The 18,212-nt window shown below is 37.4% G+C and overlaps 1 protein-coding gene across 1 annotated transcript; it reads right to left on the minus strand.

Moving 5' to 3' along the window:
- Positions 1-16,400: 16,400 nt before the first annotated feature.
- On the minus strand, positions 16,401-17,874 carry LOC130962938 (uroporphyrinogen decarboxylase 1, chloroplastic-like). Its single transcript, XM_057889096.1, has 3 exons — positions 17,533-17,874; positions 17,164-17,448; positions 16,401-16,640 (listed from the first exon to the last, which is right to left on the minus strand). Exons 1-3 carry the CDS (start codon positions 17,857-17,859, stop codon positions 16,401-16,403), a joined length of 852 nt encoding a protein of 283 aa, XP_057745079.1. The 5' UTR covers positions 17,860-17,874.
- Positions 17,875-18,212: the final 338 nt, after the last annotated feature.

The following is an 18,212-nucleotide window of genomic DNA, read 5'->3' on the forward strand; positions in this document are numbered from 1 at the left end:
ACTTTGCCAAGAAGGCATTGACTAGCTTTTCCCATGAGTCCAGGCTTTCTTTAGGTTGTGAGTCCAACCATATTCTAGCTCTGTCTCTTACAGCAAAAGGGAATAGCATTAGTCTGTAGACCTCAGGGTCAACCCCATTAGTCTTGACAGTGTCACAGATTTGCAAGAACTCAGCTAAGAACTGATGAGGATCTTCCAATGGAAGTCCATGGAACTTGCAATTCTATTGCATTAGAGAAACTAATTGAGGCTTAAGCTCAAAGTTGTTTGCTCCAATGACAGGGATAGAGATGCTTCTCCCATAGAAGTCGGGAGTAGGTGCAGTAAAGTCACCCAGCACCTTCCTTGCATTGTTGGCATTGTTGTTGTTTTCGGCTGCCATGGGTTCTTCTTCTTTGAAGAATTCGGTTAGGTCCTCAACAGAGAGTTGTGCCTTAGCTTCTCTTAGCTTTCGCTTCAAGGTCCTTTCAGGTTCAGGGTCAGCTTCAACAAGAATGCCTTTGTCTTTGTTCCGGCTCATATGAAAGAGAAGAGAACAAGAAAATATGGAATCCTCTATGTCACAGTATAGAGATTCCTTGAGGTGTCAGAGGAAAAGAAAAATAGAAGGCAGAAGTAGAAAATTCGAACTTATCAAAGAAGATGGAGTTCGAATTTTGCATTAAGAAATAGTGTTAGTCCATAAATAGAAGGAAGTGAGAAGAGATGAAGAAATTTCGAAAATTCAATTAAAAAGATTTTAAAAACATTTTGAAAAACTTTATTTTCAGAAAACCAAGGGTGGGAAAGAAATCAAGTGATTTTTGAAAAAGAATTTGAAGTTAGAAATTAAAAAGATTTGATTGGAAACTATTTTGAAAAAGATGTGATTAAAAAGATATGATTAAAAAGTTATGGTTTTAAAAAGATGTGATTGAGAAGATATGATTTGAAAAACAATTTTTAAAAAGATTTGATTTTAAAAATTAATGACTTGCCTAACAAGAAAAGATATGATTCAAACATTAAACCTTTCTCAACAGAAAAGGCAACAAATTTGAGATGTTCAATCAAATCATTAATTGTTAGTAAGTATCTTTGAAAAAGGAAAGAAATTGATTTTGAAAAAGATTTGATTGAAAAGATTTGATTTGAAAAAGATTTGATTTTGAAAAACTTTGAAAACTTGAAAAAAAATTGATTTGAAAACAAAATCCTCCCCCTTGTGCCATCCTGGCGTTAAACGCCCAGAATGGTGCACATTCTGGCGTTTAACGCCCAATGTACTACCTTTTTGGGCGTTAAACGCCCAACCAGGTACCCTGGCTGGCGTTTAAACGCCAGTCTGTCCTTCTTCACTGGGCGTTTTGAACGCCCAGCTTTTTCTGTGTAATTCCTCTGTTGCATGTTTTGAATCTTCAGTTCCCTGTACTATTGACTTGAAAATAGAACCAAGATCACATAAACAATGCATGCAAGACACCAAACTTAAAATTAGACACTAGACTCAAACAAGAAACATAAAATATTTTTGATTTTTATGATTTTGAAAATTTTTTTGTGCTTTTTCAAAAATTATATGAAAATAGAAAATAAAGGTTTCAGAATTCTCAGTTTGGATTCCAGGAATCATTGCAATGCTAGTCTAAGACTCCGGTCCAGGAATTAGACATGGCTTCACAGCCAGCCAAGCTTTCAAAGAAAGCTTCGGTCCAAAACACTAGACATGGCCAATGGCCAGCCAAGCCTTAGCAGATCATTGCTCCAATAGCAAGATTGATAGAAATCAACGAGCTATTGTGATGATCAGTTGAAACCTCGGTCTAATAAGATTAGACATGGCTTCACAGCCAGCCAGACTTCAACAGATCATCATGAAACTCTAGAATTCATTCTCAAGAACTCTGAAAAAAAAATACCTAATCTAAGCAACAAGATGAACCGTCAGTTGTCCATACACGAAACAATCCCCGGCAACGGCGCCAAAAACTTGGTGCACGAAATCGTGATCACTACAACTTCGCACAACTAACCAGCAAGTGCACTGGGTCGTCCAAGTAATAAACCATACGCGAGTAAGGGTCGATCCCACGGAGATTGTTGGTATGAAGCAAGCTATGGTCACCTTGTAAATCTTAGTCAGGCAGACTCAAATGGGTATAGATGATGAAGGAAACATAAAGATAAAGATAGAGATACTTATGTATATCATTGGTGAGAGCTTCAGATAAGCGTATGAAGATGCTTTCTGTTCCGTCTCTCTGCTTTCCTATTGTCTTCATCCGATCCTTCTTACTCCTTTCCATGGCAAGCTTATGCAAGGGTTTCACCGTTGTCAGTGGCTACCTCCCATCCTCTCAGTGGAAATGTTCAACGCACCCTGTCACGGCATGGCTATCCATCTGTCGGTTCTCGGTCAGGCCGGAATAGAATCCATTGATTCTTTTGCGTCTGTCACTAACGCCCCGCCTGCTAGGAGTTTGAAGCACGTCACAGTCATTCAATCATTGAATCCTACTCAGAATACCACAGACAAGGTTAGACCTTCCGGATTCTCTTGAATGCCGCCATCAGTTCTTGCCTATACCACGAAGACTCTGATCTCACAGAATGGCTGGCTCGTTTGTCAGGCGAGCACTCGGTTGTCAGGCGATCAACCATGCGTCGTGTATCAGGAATCCAAGAGATAAACACTAGAGCCTTGGTTGCTCGTAGAACAAAAGTGGTTGTCAGTCACTTTGTTCATAGGTGAGAATGATGATGAGTGTCACGGATCATCACATTCATCAAGTTGAAGAACAAGTGATATCTTGGACAAAGAACAAGCGGAATTGAATAGAAGAACAATAGTAATTGCATTAATACTCGAGGTACAGCAGAGCTCCACACCTTAATCTATGGTGTGTAGAAACTCCACCGTTGAAAATACATAAGAACAAGGTCTAGGCATGGCCGAATGGCCAGCCTCCCAAAGTGATCAAAAGATCTAAAGAAAAAGGTTCCAAAGATCAGATGATTCAAAATACAATAGTAAAAGGTCCTACTTATAGAAAACTAGTAGCTTAGGGTGTACATAGATGAGTAAATGACATAAAAATCCACTTCCGGGCCCACTTGGTGTGTGCTTGGGCTGAGCATTGAAGCATTTTCGTGTAGAGACTCTTCTTGGAGTTAAACGCCAGCTTTTGTGCCAGTTTGGGCGTTTAACTCCCATTTTGGTGCCAGTTTCGGCGTTTAACGCTGGAATTTCTGAGGGTGACTTTGAACGCCGGTTTGGGCCATCAAATCTTGGGCAAAGTATGGACTATCATATATTGCTGGAAAGCCCAGGATGTCTACTTTCCAACGCCGTTGAGAGCGCGCCAATTGGGCTTCTGTAGCTCCAGAAAATCCACTTCGAGTGCAGGGAGGTCAGAATCCAACAGCATCTGCAGTCCTTTTCAGTCTCTGAATCAGATTTTTGCTCAGGTCCCTCAATTTCAGCCAGAAAATACCTGAAATCACAGAAAAACACACAAACTCATAGTAAAGTCCAGAAAAGTGAATTTTAACTAAAAACTAATAAAAATATACTAAAAACTCAACTCAAACTACTAAAAACAATGCCAAAAAGCGTACAAATTATCCGCTCATCAACAGTTAAAAACGTTAATCCGGAAAGAATACGCATCTCCGAAGCCTTAACTAAATAATTTTCATTTACAAGATAGACATTGCTTGCTCAATCCAACAATCATCATGGGATTTGACCCTCACTTACCAAAGGTATTACATGGACGACTCGGTTCACTTGCCGGTTCAGTTGTACGGAGTTCAATTTCGCGCACCAAGGAAGAGTTCTCCAACTTTGACTAGTACGTTCTCCACTAGCCCATATGCCTACTTTTGAGATTTGTCAGCCATCTCTAGTGCTATTTTTGTAGGTTGCGTCACTTGAATTCCTAGCCTTCTCATCACAGAGAGTGACATCAAATTTATGCTAGATCCAAGGTCGCACAGTGCCTTCTCAAATATAATAATCCCAATGGTACAGGGGATTAGGAAGCTTCCGGGGCTGGGCATCTTTTTGGGTAGCTTCCTTTGATCAGTGCACTGCACTCCTTAGTTAAAACCACAATTTCATCTCCCTTCAAGGCCTTCTTTTTAGATAGTGCACTTTTCAAACAAGCCATATAGGGAGGCATTTTCTCCAACATCTCAGCAAAAGGAATATTGATTAACAAATTTTTTATAATTTCCCAGAACTGAGTGAGTTTCTCATCCTTGTTTTCCTTTTGCAGTTTCTAAGGGTGTTGTACTTCAGGCTCTTGTGTCACCAATGGGGCATGTATCAGTGCTTTTCCAGCTTCTCATCCTTTTATTCCTTTGATTCCTCAGCAGCATGTACCTCCTTAGGCTCAGCCTCCTTGCCTATTGTAAGGGCCTTGCACTCTTCCCTCGGATTTACCTTTGTGTTGCTTGGAAGAGTATTAGGAGGTCTCTTAGGTATCCTTTTACTCAACAGACCCACTTGTACTTCCAAGTTCCGAATTGAAGCTCTCGTCTCCTGCATAAAGTTGTGAGTAGTCTTGGAAAGTTCATAGACTATTGTGGCTAAGTCAAAGATGCTCTGTGATTGAGAGGGCTCTTATTGTTGCTGAGAGGGTTGGAACTGCCTGTTGTTAAACCTATTCTGATTGGTTCCACCCTAATTGTTGTTGAAGCTCTATTGGGGCTTCTGTGGCTGCTCCCTCCACCTAAAGTTAGGGTGATTCCTCCATCCTTGATTGAAAGTATTCGCATAAAGATCATTATTGGGATTTCTAGAGGAATTTCCCATATAATTCACTTGCTCAATGGTGGGTTGAGCATAGCCATAGGCATCCTCTTAGGTGTAGCTCCCAATCATGTCGTAGGATGCATCTTGAGTATTGATAGCTGAGACTTGTATCCCAGTTAAGTGTTGAGAGATCATACTAATCTGTTGGGACATGAGCTTATTTTAAGCCAAAATGGCATTTAGTATGTCTACCTCTAAGACTCCTTTCTTCTTAGTAGTCCCTATTTTCACATGGTTCCTCTCAGAAGTGTATAGATATTGGTTGTTAGCAACCATCTCTATATGGTCATTAGCCTATTCAGGCGTCGTCTTCATATGCAAGGAACCACTAGCAGAGTTGTCCAGTGACATCTTGACCATCTCTGAGAGGCCATCACAAAAGATCCGTAGCCTGGTCCACTCTAAAAATATGTTAGGGGGACACTTCCTGATCATCAGCTTGTACCTCTCCCAAGCCTCATAGAGGGATTCTCCATCTTTCTTCCTTAAGGCCTAGACATCCACCCTAAGCTTAGTCAGCTTTTAAGGTGGAAAAGATTTGGTCAAAAATCCAGTGACCACCTTGTCCTATGTGTCCAGGCTCTCCTTGGACTAAGAGTCTAGCTACTGCTTTGCTCTGACCCTCACAGCAAACAGGAAGAGCATGAGCTTTTAAACCTCAAGGTTCACTCCATTCGTCTTCACAGTGTCACAGATCTGCAGGACGTTAGAGATGAATAGGTTGGAATCCTCCTGCAGGAGTCCATGAAACTGCAAGTTCTGTTACACTAGAGAGATCAACTGCGGCTTCAGCTCAAAATTATTAGCACTAATAACGGGTACTGAGATACTGCGCCCATAAAAGTTAGGAGTGGGGGCAGTGTAAGAGCTCAGAGTCCTCCTTGCATGCTTATTAGCATTCGGATTAACTCCATTAGGGTCCATGGTGAGCTCTTCATCTTCTTTCTCAAAAGTCTCCTTGAGATTTTCTCTGGCTTTGTAAGCTCTAGCTTGTTGCAAACGCCACCTCAAGGTCCTTTCAGGCTCAGGGTCAAACTCAAGAAGGGATTCTTTGTCCCTGTTCCTGCTCATAAACAAACAAGAAACACAGAAATAGTGGGAGTCTCTATATCAAAGCATAGAAAACTCCTAGTGAAATATCCTATGTAAAAGAAATAAAATAAAATAAAGTAAGCAATTAACCTAAGAAAAATTCGAAAACATAAAATGAGAAAATAACTTAAAAATTTTCAAAAACTAAAAAGAAAAAAATGCGAAAATTTTTTTAAATAAAAAGAGAAAAACACTAAAGGGACACCAAACTTAAAATCAAAAACTAAAAGGAAACAAATTGGGCAAAATTCTAAATTAAAGAAAAATAAATGAAATTAAAAATAAAAATTTAAAAGAAAAAATAAATAAATAATAAAAACTAATAAATATACCTAATCTAAGCAACCAGACAACTGATAGTTTTGAATCACATACGATCCCCGGCTACGGCGCAAAAACTTGGTGCAGGAAAAGAGATTTCGCACAGCTTAACCAGCAAGTGCATTGAGTCATCCAAGTAATACCTCAGGTGAGTGAGGGTCGATCCCACGAGGATTGCTAGACTGAGCAATAATGGCTATCCAGTTGGACTTTGTTAGGCGAATGGAAAAGGGTGTTGATGGTCGAACGCATAAAATAGTAAATAAGCAAGTAAAGAAAGCAATTAAGGATTTGGTGTAAAACCAATATGAGAAAACAGTTAATGTTTCGGAGATGTTTATCTTTCCAGATTAAAAATTCTTACCAGCTATTTTAACAATGTATGATTCATTACAAGGAAAATTGTAAATGTCTAAACCCTAATCTCTTAGTGATTTAGCCTCCCCTAACCTTCATTAACCGCCATTCTCGTGGTCACTTAATTCTGATTAAAAGGTTAAGTTCAAAAACTAGTTTATTGCCACAAAAACTTTAATTACCCAAAACTAACAGGATTATATGTCATATATCCCAATTAGTTCATGTAATTAGCAATTTAGGAAGAATTTGGTTTTAAGTTGTAGTTCAAGCGAGATAACTCTCTCGAGAATCACAAGAACTCATGCAGAATAAGGGTCACACTCTCGTTCCACCCAAATTGATAAGATTAAGAACGAAAACAATCCTTAGAATTGAATTAAAACATTCATTAAAATAGAAAAGCAATAGTTCTAATCCATAGAAATAAACAGAGCTCCTAACATTAACTAGGAGGTTTAGTTGCTCATGATTTACAGAGAAAACATGGTTTTGAAAAGTGCGTGAGGAAGAAGATCCAAAATACAAGTGATCTTTTCCCTTATATACTAACCTAATTTGATATGGAAATAAAAATAAAATAATAAATTCTAAACCTAAAACATATTCTTTGTAAATAAAAATCACAAAAGGAAATAAAATAAAATTAACTAATAAGTGCTAAATCCACTGAGAGCCCAAAGAGAGGGTGAATTTGGCCTGCTGCTGGCGTTAAATCCATTTTCGGCTTTCAACGTCCAAAGCAGAGCATGCGCTTCTGGTTTTGTGTCCCCTGCTAGCGCCAAATGCCAGTTTGCATTTAGCACCCAGGGATGGTGTTGCTAGCATTTTCTGTTTTTGCTCCATACTCCGCCGAATTGCTTCGAATTTCACTTGAAATCATAAAAACACTAAAACAACTCACAATAGCGTCCAAAGGGGATTTTTGCACTAAAATAAAGTAAAACTAAATAAAATCTAACTAAAAATAATTGAAAAATGACAGAAAAAAGGGTATGAGACACTCACGCATCACGCCACTCTATTTTTCAGCCCCTAATTCATTAATTAACTAATCCAATCATTCATTGAAGTCACATTCTATTTTCGGATAGCAAACACCTACGCTCACTTCTAAACTTCCTCAACATGACCCAATTAAGGCTTACGTTTATCACAAGACTAAATTACAATTCAGGATCTTAGAGTACCTCTATACTTAAATCAACATCTCATTAAAGTCCTCATTCTTAATAATCACACTACCTAGAACCTCAACAATAGATTAGAAAAATTTCCACTTATCATAACTAAAATTGAATACCACTAAATGCCAAATTTAAGTCTAATACATGCCCTACCTACCTCAGCAGTTAACAAATCGTCATCTACCCAAGGTTACATCAGTCACGTCAAGAGGGGTTTGGGACTTTTAGAGACAACCACGACGAACGACTCCCCACACGACGACGAGGGACAGTGGGCTAGCGACTTATGAGCAGAGGAGATGGGATGGCGACAAATGATGCTTCGATGACCATGAGGAAGAAGATAGTGACTTGTGAATGACGAGAGGGGATGGAGCACGACTAGACGTGGCGCGTGCATGACGGGGAGGAAGGTGTGTGGCTGGGAGAGAGGGAATAGGGATTTTGGCACCAATAGTTATCTTCATTCTTTTCTCCTAAGTGAAGAACGACGAGTGAGGGAATGGAGATTTTAGGGGGAATTGGGGAATTTTGGGGAGGAAACACGTCGTTTGGGGAGGGTTTTAAAAAAAATTTGAAAACCGTACTCTATGATCACCCTCCAAAACCGTGCCATAAGTACTCTATGGTCACCTTTTTTCGAAAACCATGACCATAGACTGATAAACCCCAATTTTAGGGTTTATCTTGTATAGAATTTGGGAGGTTTTATCAATATTCTTTCAAACTTATTCATATAAAATGCAAAGTTTTGTGTCTCCTTCCTAATTTGGTTTCATGGTTGAAAACATGCTTCTTTGGCCTTAAATATGCTATATTTTAATCATCTTCTATTACCATTTGATGTCGTGATATATTTGTTAAGTGATTTCAGATTTTATAAGGCAAGAATGGTCTATAAGAGAGAAACGAAGCATGCACAAGTGGAAGGAACATGAAGAATGGAGCTTTGGAGATTTGGCTGTGACGTGCACGCGTGGGAGCATGGTTTAGGAGTGGCGCGCAAAAGTTGACGCATTCGCATGGCTGAGCAAAAATCCCACCGATGCGTACGCGTGCTTGACGCTTATGCGTGGCTTGCAAAACTCAGTGACGCACACGCGTGGCCGACGCGCACGCGTGATGGTCAGCACGTGACATCATTAAGGAAATTCTGGCTAGTGATTTCTGAGGAGCTCTAGGCCCAAATCCAAAAGGATTCTGCATGGAAAAGACCCAGGAATTGAGGAGGAAAAGGGGGGATTCACACATTAGACATAATTAGCTAGTTTTTGGAGTTTTTGGGTTCTAAAGAGAGAAACTCTCACTTCTCCCTAGATTTTAGCTTTCTCAATTCCATTTTCACTTGGATCCTTTGGTTAGATCTGTTTGGAATTCAATTTTATATTGCTTTAATTTGTAGATCTAATTATCCTACTCTCATTTTGTGTTCCTGTTTTTCTAGTTGTTTTGGATCTTGGATTTGGATCTTGGTTACATTGATTTCTATTAATGCATTGAGGAATTTCATGTTCGTTATTGTTAATTGCTTGATTGTTGTTAGTTGTTTGTATTAGATAATTTTGATTTGAATTTTCTTCTCAATTTCACAATGTCTTTCAATTTTGCTCACCAAGTATTTGAGGAAATGTCAATTATAGTTATAGAGTATATTTTCACTCTTGGCTTGGGGGTTGGTTAATTGGAGACACTTGAATTGTCAATGTCTTTTGCTGATTAATAATTGAAAATTGCTAGTTGATTTGTATGCCACTAAAGCTTGTCTTTCCTTAGGATTTGACTAGAACTTGTGGACTCAAATTGATTATCTCCACTTGACTTTCCTTCATAGTTAGAGGTTAACTAAGTGGAGCAATAGTCAATTCTTGTCACAATTGATGGAGGCTATAATGATAGGAATTCCAATTCTCACCCCTAGCCAAGGATTTTACATTGAGTGATTGTCATTCACCTTTATTAGTTTAATTTCTTGGTTTTCTTATTCCAATTGTTAATTGCTCATCATTCCAATTCATGTTCATTTACTTTTCTTGTATTCAACTTCAAAATACCAAGAGAACTCCTAACCAATGACGTGCATCTTAGGGCAACTCCTAGGGAGAACGACCCAGGATTCTACTCCCGGTTATTGATTTTGAATTGTGGTGACACATTTTCTAAATTTGGTGTGGGGTAGCTTGTTAGTTTAGACTATACTTGCGACGGAATTCATTGATAAATTCTAGACCGACAAAATTTCTCACATCAAATTTTGGCGCCGTTGCCGGAGAATTTACGTATATGTGCCATGTTGTTGGTTAGTGTAAATATGTTGCTATGTGAATACTTGCATTTTCCTTGATTGTTTGCTTGTTTAATTGTTAGTTAAGATTAATCTTTGTTTAGTGCATTTTGTTGTCATCAGCTATGTGCTTCTTTCATTGAATGACGCGTTCATTACCGGATCCGAGCTTAGCCACATTTGATCCTGAAACTGAAAGAACTTTACTCCATATTAGGCATGCTCGGCGTCGGTTAGCCGTTGGAGGTGGTGAAAAGGTTTCTACCAATTCACCAACCTTATCCGATGTTGAATCTGAAGCGTCATTTGAGGAAGGAACCATCTACTCTTCCATTGATACTACTAATACCTCTTCCACTGAATTTGGTACCGATACTATGGCCGCTCCAAGGAGAGTCACTCTTAAGGAGGCGGGTGCTCCGGATTTTGTTCTTCAACCGCTTCAAGTGCATCATCCCGATTTGAATGCTAATTTTGAGCTCAAAACTGCCTTGAGTAATCTTCTACCCAAGTTCCATGGTCTTCCCGCTCAAGATCCTATTAGACACCTGACAATGAGAGTTTTTTTATTATTGTTTGGAATCAATCAAAACAAGAATCGATTTGTTAGTAGCATAGTCCAAACCAACAACAAACTCTCATAATCAAATAATAAATTCAATACAAAATAAACCGAGAGTATTTAAACCTCGGGTCGTTCTTCCTAGGACGCAATTGAAGTGTTACTTCCTTGGTTGTTAAGACAACAAGGGGTTTTCAAGCAAGAGATGAAAGATTAAAAGAACTAAGCAATAAAAGAACGAAGGAATGCTCAAAATTGGTAATTAATGTAAGTAAAAGGAAACAAGATCAAAACTAGTGAAGATGCATAAAAAGCCTTGACTTGGGAATAAGGATTCAAGAAATCCTATCATTGCCATAACCATAACTATGGTAATTATCATGAGTTAGTCTCACCTAGTTAACGCCAACTATCGAGGAGTAAGTCAAGCAAGCATAATTTACCTTAATCCATAAGTCCTAGCCAAGTCACCAAACTACTTGATGAAAGGCTAGCTTTAATGGAAACAAGAGTCAACTAACTCTCGAAGAATTACCACTAAATGTCGGACATTATGACTCTAGTATCCTAGGAACTCGAACCACAAGCAAAGGTGTGAAAATCTACTCAAATTCTAAGGTTGGCATTTTCACAAACACCTTGTGTGCATAAAAGTAAAGTATGGAAAATTGCAAGGAAAATTATAAAACTATACCCAACTATCAACAATATCAATAATAAATAAGAAATCAAACATAGGGGAAGCATGGAATAGTAAATTCATCAATCAAAACTTCAAGAACTCAAAATTGCAAATATAAACAAAGCACTTGAACCAAGAGGAAATGAAAATAAAGACAATGTAATTAAAGAGGAAATTAAGAGTACTTACAAAAGAGTTGATCAACATCCAAAATTAAAGCTTGCTATAAAATGCTACAATTGAAATTTCATAAACCCTAAGAGAGTAATGCTACACTACTCCTACTCCTACTCCTATGGAAGCTTCCTAATACTAAGAAAAACTAAACTAAAACCTCATATGTGCTAATGTGTTGATTCTCCCTTTATATAGCGCTTCAAAATCAGCATCTAAGCCTTCCAAAATGGCCCAAAAGGCCTCAGAATTCGAGAGACACGTGCTTCATTAATGGAATCACGTGCAGGGACCTGTGCAGACGCATAGATGTGTACGTCCGCACACTTGGCTAAAAATTGACCTGTGCATATGCACAGGCACCTGTGCATACGCACACATAGAAATACTCGCTTGTGTGCACGCACACTTCGCTGTGTGTGATTTTCCTTGTTTTCTTCATGTTTTCTCCCTTGTACATGCTTTCTTCCAGTTTTGCCCATACATTTTAAAGCCTTCAAGGCCTGAAATCACTCATAAACCATATCATGGCATTGATTGACATAAAAAGTGTGATTAATTTGCTCTATTAAAGCACAAAATTGCATGTTTTCATATTTAGGATCAAATTATGGATCAAACACAAAAGTATGCTATTTGGGTGCTTAAGTGTGAGTTCATATGCGAGAATCCATTCAAATCAAGCCAAAATATATCGGAAAATATGGACTCATCAATTCCCCCACACTTAAACAATAGCATGTCCTCATGCTAAACTAACAAGGGGAATGATCCAAAGGGGTAATCAATTTATTGAATGCAACTATCTATATGCATGAAAGTGTGTAAATACTATCTATACCTATGTATCTATCTATGTATCTTTATGAAAATGGTGGAAACAAACAATCAGATTCCCAAGCAAGTATAGACAATCAGGCAAAGCAAGGGAATAATCCAATGCAACCAAAATCTAAAGAATTGATCCAACTCATTAAAGCGAAGCAACTTGCAAGAATGCATGATAAGAAGCATGGAAAAATAGAGTTGAGTAATTGAACCCTCACTAGGTGTGTATACACTTTGATCACTCGGTGTTTAGGGTTTCAATCACTCAAGTCTCTTCTAATCATGCTTTCAAGGAATTGCTTTTCATCTAACAATCAATGCATGAATGCAATTATTATGTGGACTTCATACGGTTGTAATGGGGTTAGGGTAAAAGCGGGATAGATATGGCTAAATAGACTAAAATAGTTGAATCCTTAATTAGTTTAAGTTCCACATCAACCTATATCACCAAATCAAAACAAAAGGCAATCCTAACCTTCCATCAATTCTTTTTCACAATCACTCATGTATGGCTCATCATTCATATCACATATGCATTTCCTATTCATTTTTCTTTTCTTCAGGATAACCTTCAGCCCCTTTTTATGATGATAATGTTTTTTTTTTTAACCAGAATTGCATATGGTCTAATTAGTTCATACATGAATGTTCCCATTTCCCAAAATTTTCAATAAATACCAAAATTAAACATTTTCTTTTACTACCAAAGTTTCCCAAAGGATCCCCCGCACTTAAATGAAACACACTTCTCCAATCCTAAGCTAATCAAGGATACAATCCAAGGTTATTCATGGTTTTTCGCTTATGGTTGTGGTGTGGTGATATTAAGAACAATGGGGGTAGATAAAGCTCAAAAGGGATTAACAATGGTATATGCAAAGGGTAGGCTATATGGGAAAAGTAAGCTTTTAAACAAAGATGGCCTCAATCATGCTCAATGCAATTCAAAACATCAATCATTGGAAATAAAAAATCAAGCAAAATCAAGATCACAATCATAGAAGAGATATGTCACACAATGAACAAAAATTAGTGGTTAAAAATGCGTAACCACTCATTAAGGCTCAAATCTCACAAGGTAATTGTTCTTTACTCTTCTATGTTCCAAAGAAATTCATTCACGCAAGTTTGAAAAACTGTTTTCCAATCAATTCAATAGAAAGCCCAAATTGTTAGAAAGTATGTCATTTTTCACCAAAATTATTCCTATATATGTATGTATGTATGTTGTGATGGATGCAAAATTTTTCAAAATTTCCTAGTTCGTCTCCTAATTTTCAACAAGCGAAAAGTAACATGAACAATTAGGATCAAAATGAGCTAGGTATAAGCTATTCACGTCATCCAATCACAATCCATATCTATACTATGTACCATGCAATATCAAATGCAATATGTAAATAAATACCAACATAAAATTAAAATACTAGATATAACTATAAGTAACTGATATATATACCAAAGAAAAAGTGCATAAGTCAAAGTACTAAAAGTATCCACAAAAGCATAGTAAAAAACTGAAAAATAACTAAATGAAAGTGTTTAGTAGAGAATGTTTACACCTAAAATATTGCAGATCATCCCCCACACTTAAGTCATGCACTGTCCTCAGTGCCCAAAATAGTCAATTGGGGGGGGGGGGGAAATCAACCATGAGAAGCTCCACTGTCAGATGGTGGTGGGTGATGATGACGCTGATAAACAATGAGGGCTCTGGATGTCACTGGGGTGGACTCAACTTTCGGCTACTCAACTATGTGGTCAGTGATAAACCCCAATTTTGTGGTTTATCTTGTGCTTAATTTGGGGGATTTTATCGACTTTTCTCACATTTATTCAATAAAATAGCATGGTTTTGTAATTCTCCCTAGATTTGTGCTTAAGTGTGAAAACATGCTTTTTAGGCTTTAAAATAGCTAAATTTAATTCACTTTAATTCCATTCGATGCCTTGATATGTTTGTTAAGTGATTTTAGATTTGGAAGGCAAATATTGGATTGAAGGAATGAAGGAAAAGCATGCAAAGTGGGAGAACTCATGAAGAAATGAAGGAACTGCAAAGTTGTCAATCCTGACCTCTTCGCACTCAATCGATCATAACTTGAGCTACAGAAGTTCAAATGAGACAGTTCCAGTTGCGTTGGAAAGCTAACATCCGGGGCTTCATAATAATATAAAATTTGCCATAGTTTCCTGGCGTTAAGAGATGCGTATGCGCCCTTGACACGCATGCGTCGCAGGATCAGCGTGGGTCCATTTTGGCGACTCGTTGGGGGCAATTTTTGAAGCATTTTGGGCCCAATCCAACTCATTTCTGATCCTATTGAACCCAAGTATTGAAGGGGAAATGAACCAAGTAGTCATAGTTTAGTTTTCATCATGTTTTAGGGTAGAATTCAAGAGAGAGAAGCTCTCCCTTCTCTCTAGAATTTAGGATAGTTTAGGTTTAATTTTCTTAGATCCAACTTTAAATATTGCTTTGATTTAGTTTTCTCTTCTAATTTCTTGTTGTTACAACTTTGTTCTTCTAGTTCTTGTTAATTTCCCTATTTTGCCATTTTTACGTTTATGAACTCTTGTTGATTTTAACTTTCCTTTAATGCAATTTCATGTTCCCATGTCTCTTTATGTTTATCTTCATTATTATTGTTGATTTCTTGTTGATGTTAGTTGTGGGTGTTGTTAATTCTTGTATTTTGTGATATTTACTTTTATTGTACTTTAGGTGTTTGATGAAATGTTTCCTTTAGTTTTTGAGTAGTTTTCTTTACTCTTGGCCTAGGCTAAGGGAATTGAGTGACCTTGAGTCATTGGGTCTCATTGAATTGGTGATTTGAGAACCCTTGGTGATCAATTTGACACCCATTGACACTAACCCACTACTAATCTAATTAGTAGATAGGTTGGGACTTATGCATTGATGTTCATCAAGCCATTTGATGTACCTCAAGCTTAGGAGTAGATATTACGTACTTAAAGCTCTTGGAGGTAAATTTAATGAGATTGATTCCTCATAATTGTCAATATATGGTTTGTACACAAGGATGGTGATCTCAATTACCTATGTCTAGCTAAGAGTATCTTTTCCTTTATTTTATTAGTTAATTGTTCATTTACTTTCTTGTCATTTATTTTCTTGCCAAAAATATAAAATCAAACCCATTGCATCTTCAAAGCCAATAATTGAGCACGTCGTTGCAATTCCTTGTGAGACGACCCGGAGTCTAAATACTTCGGTTAATTCTTATTTGGGGTTTGTACTCATGACAAAACCAAATTTTTGATTGGGAAGATTGTTTGTTGGTGTAGAACTATACTTACAATGAGAATTCCACTACAACAAATAAGGGTTTTCGCAACGGTCAAAAACCGTTGCCGTAGATTGAAAAACCGTTCCCAAAACTTTAGGCAACGCTTTGGCAACGGTTTTTGACCTGTGGTATATGCGGCCGTTGCCAATGCTCAAAGGCAACGGTTTTTTACCTATGGCAACGATAACAAAAAAACCGTTGCCAAAGTTACTGGTATAGACAACGGTTTTGACAACAATTTTTAAAGAACGGTTTAAAACCGTTACTAGATAGGCAACAGTTTAAAACCATTCTCTTTCATGATGTAACGGTTTAAAACCATAACTGGATAGGCAACGGTTTTAAACTGTTGTAGTTTTATTATTCACTAAGCCAACGATTTTAAAGCGTTGCCATTAGTGTTATTTTTTGGCAACGGTTTTAATACTATTGCCATTTTATAGTTGTCTTTGACAATAGTTTTAACACCATTGCCTTTTGTTACTTTTGACAACGGTTTTTTGTAATATAATTCTTTATTTACAAGAATTTTCTCATGAATAATGAAATTAGTTCCAACTTTTTTTTTAATTTAGCATTATTAATAACCTAAACTATTTGAATGAAATTACAAAAGAAAACTAATTGAACATTTATCATCAAATTTGACTTACAAAAATTGTTGTAAGATCCACAATCACATTATATATCATTGCAAAATAACATAATACTAATCTAGGTCATAACTACTTTTACTTATATCATCATCATTTTTCAAAATACCATAATACTATAACCTAAGGGTAGCAATTTTTTCATTTTTTTTCAACAAAGTTGGTGTGGTAACTCAGCTTGAGTGGACTCTCTTGGCTTCGATGGCAACTGCTCCACATAAAGAACTAGAAAAAATCTTAAATCTGATCTTCGATCTGCCATATCCACAGTCCAGTCCAGCCCAACAACATCAACTCCAATATCTTTCATATGCTCAAGAAGGCCACCATTTCCATTTATATAAAGAACAATCGGTGTCTCAGGGCATCTTTTCTTGACCAAATCTACAATCTGGATGTTTAGAAATCAGTACATGGCAAAAGAGGAAAAAATATGGAACAATAGCATCTTGCGCCCAACGTTCAATTCGCAAATATTTTATGTTTCATAAATTATGATGATGGACTAACAGCAACATAGTTTCAATTAAATAAAAAAGTTTGAAGGTGTAGCCTCTGATTTGGACTTTCTCTCCGAAATTCAGAAGACCAAGATCAACATCCAGTGAGCTTATTTACCACTCGATGCTTACAAATTACAAGCTCTTAGCTCATCTTATTATTTACCAACCAAATGACAATCATGAGAGCTTGGAACAAAACAATAATTTACATAAAACAAAACCTGTAATCATTGCAAACCTTTGAAAGCGACACATGGTTTTTCTAGTTCAAAGATTCAACTAAACAAATAAGCAAAAGTTGAAATACATACACTTAAGCTTGCTATGACATGGATCCCAAATAGAATAGTTTGAAAAATTAGAACACAATTTCAATAAGAAGAAAATAAATGGGAACTATTTCTATATTACCTCTTTGATATAAGGATTTGACCAGCGTTGCCACATATCAGGTGGTAGTTGTCCACCCCATGAATCAAATATTTGTATGCAGTGAGCCCCAGACTCCACATGGAAAACAACATAATCTGCTATTGCTTGCGCCAAATGAGAGAGCAGAGTCCGCAATAAATGTGGTGCTGTATGGCACATACTCTTAATGGTTGTATAGGTGCGTGTTGTACCCCCTTCCATTATATATGTTGCTATTGTCCAAGGTGCTCCCATGAAACCTAAAACGGAAGCATCACCACCAACCTAAGTAAAAAGCAATAAGTAAGGAAAATGGCTCCTTTGAAGGATAGCCATGATATATAGAAGCGGTAATGCAACTAGGGTTACCTCCTTGCACAGTATCTTGAGTGAATCTCCAATAAAACTGAGCTTTTCCAGGTCAATTGGATGCAGAGCCTTTAGTCCCTCCTTAGAACGTACTGGGGACTGAATAACAGGACCCCTTACGTCTTCAATGTCGAATTCGACCCCAAATGCAGGAAGAGGCGTACGGATGTCAGAGAAAATGATCACTCCATCAGGCCTAAAGGCATTCCAAGGCTGCAAAGAAATTTCCACTATGAGATCAGTTGTCTTCGACCTCTCTCGAAAGGATGGATATTTCTCAGCAAGCTTTCTGTAAACAGCCATGTACCTTCCCGCCTGGCGCATCATCCATGCTGATGGCCGACTAACAGGTTCTCCTCTGGCAGCCTTCACCAGCAGAGGATCTGAAGACAAAATCACCACAAAAATCATGAATTTCTCTTGCTTAAATGAAAAAGACTCAAAAATACCTGAATTACCCTCTCCTAGAACCCTATAACAATTTGCACCACTATCTAAAGCAACAAATTTGTTAAAACTGAATGCTATTAGAAACCAGCAACATCACCTTTATTTTCACACAGATAAAGTAGCTACATTACCACTTCAAAAAATAAATGAACTGAAAGAAAAATAAAAAAGAAAAAGAAGTTAAATTGAACAAAATGAAGAGCATAATGAGAAGAAGGAAAAGCTGTGGT

Source organism: Arachis stenosperma, chromosome 2 (genome assembly GCF_014773155.1).
Source record: "Arachis stenosperma cultivar V10309 chromosome 2, arast.V10309.gnm1.PFL2, whole genome shotgun sequence".
Taxonomy (NCBI): Eukaryota; Viridiplantae; Streptophyta; class Magnoliopsida; order Fabales; family Fabaceae; genus Arachis; species Arachis stenosperma.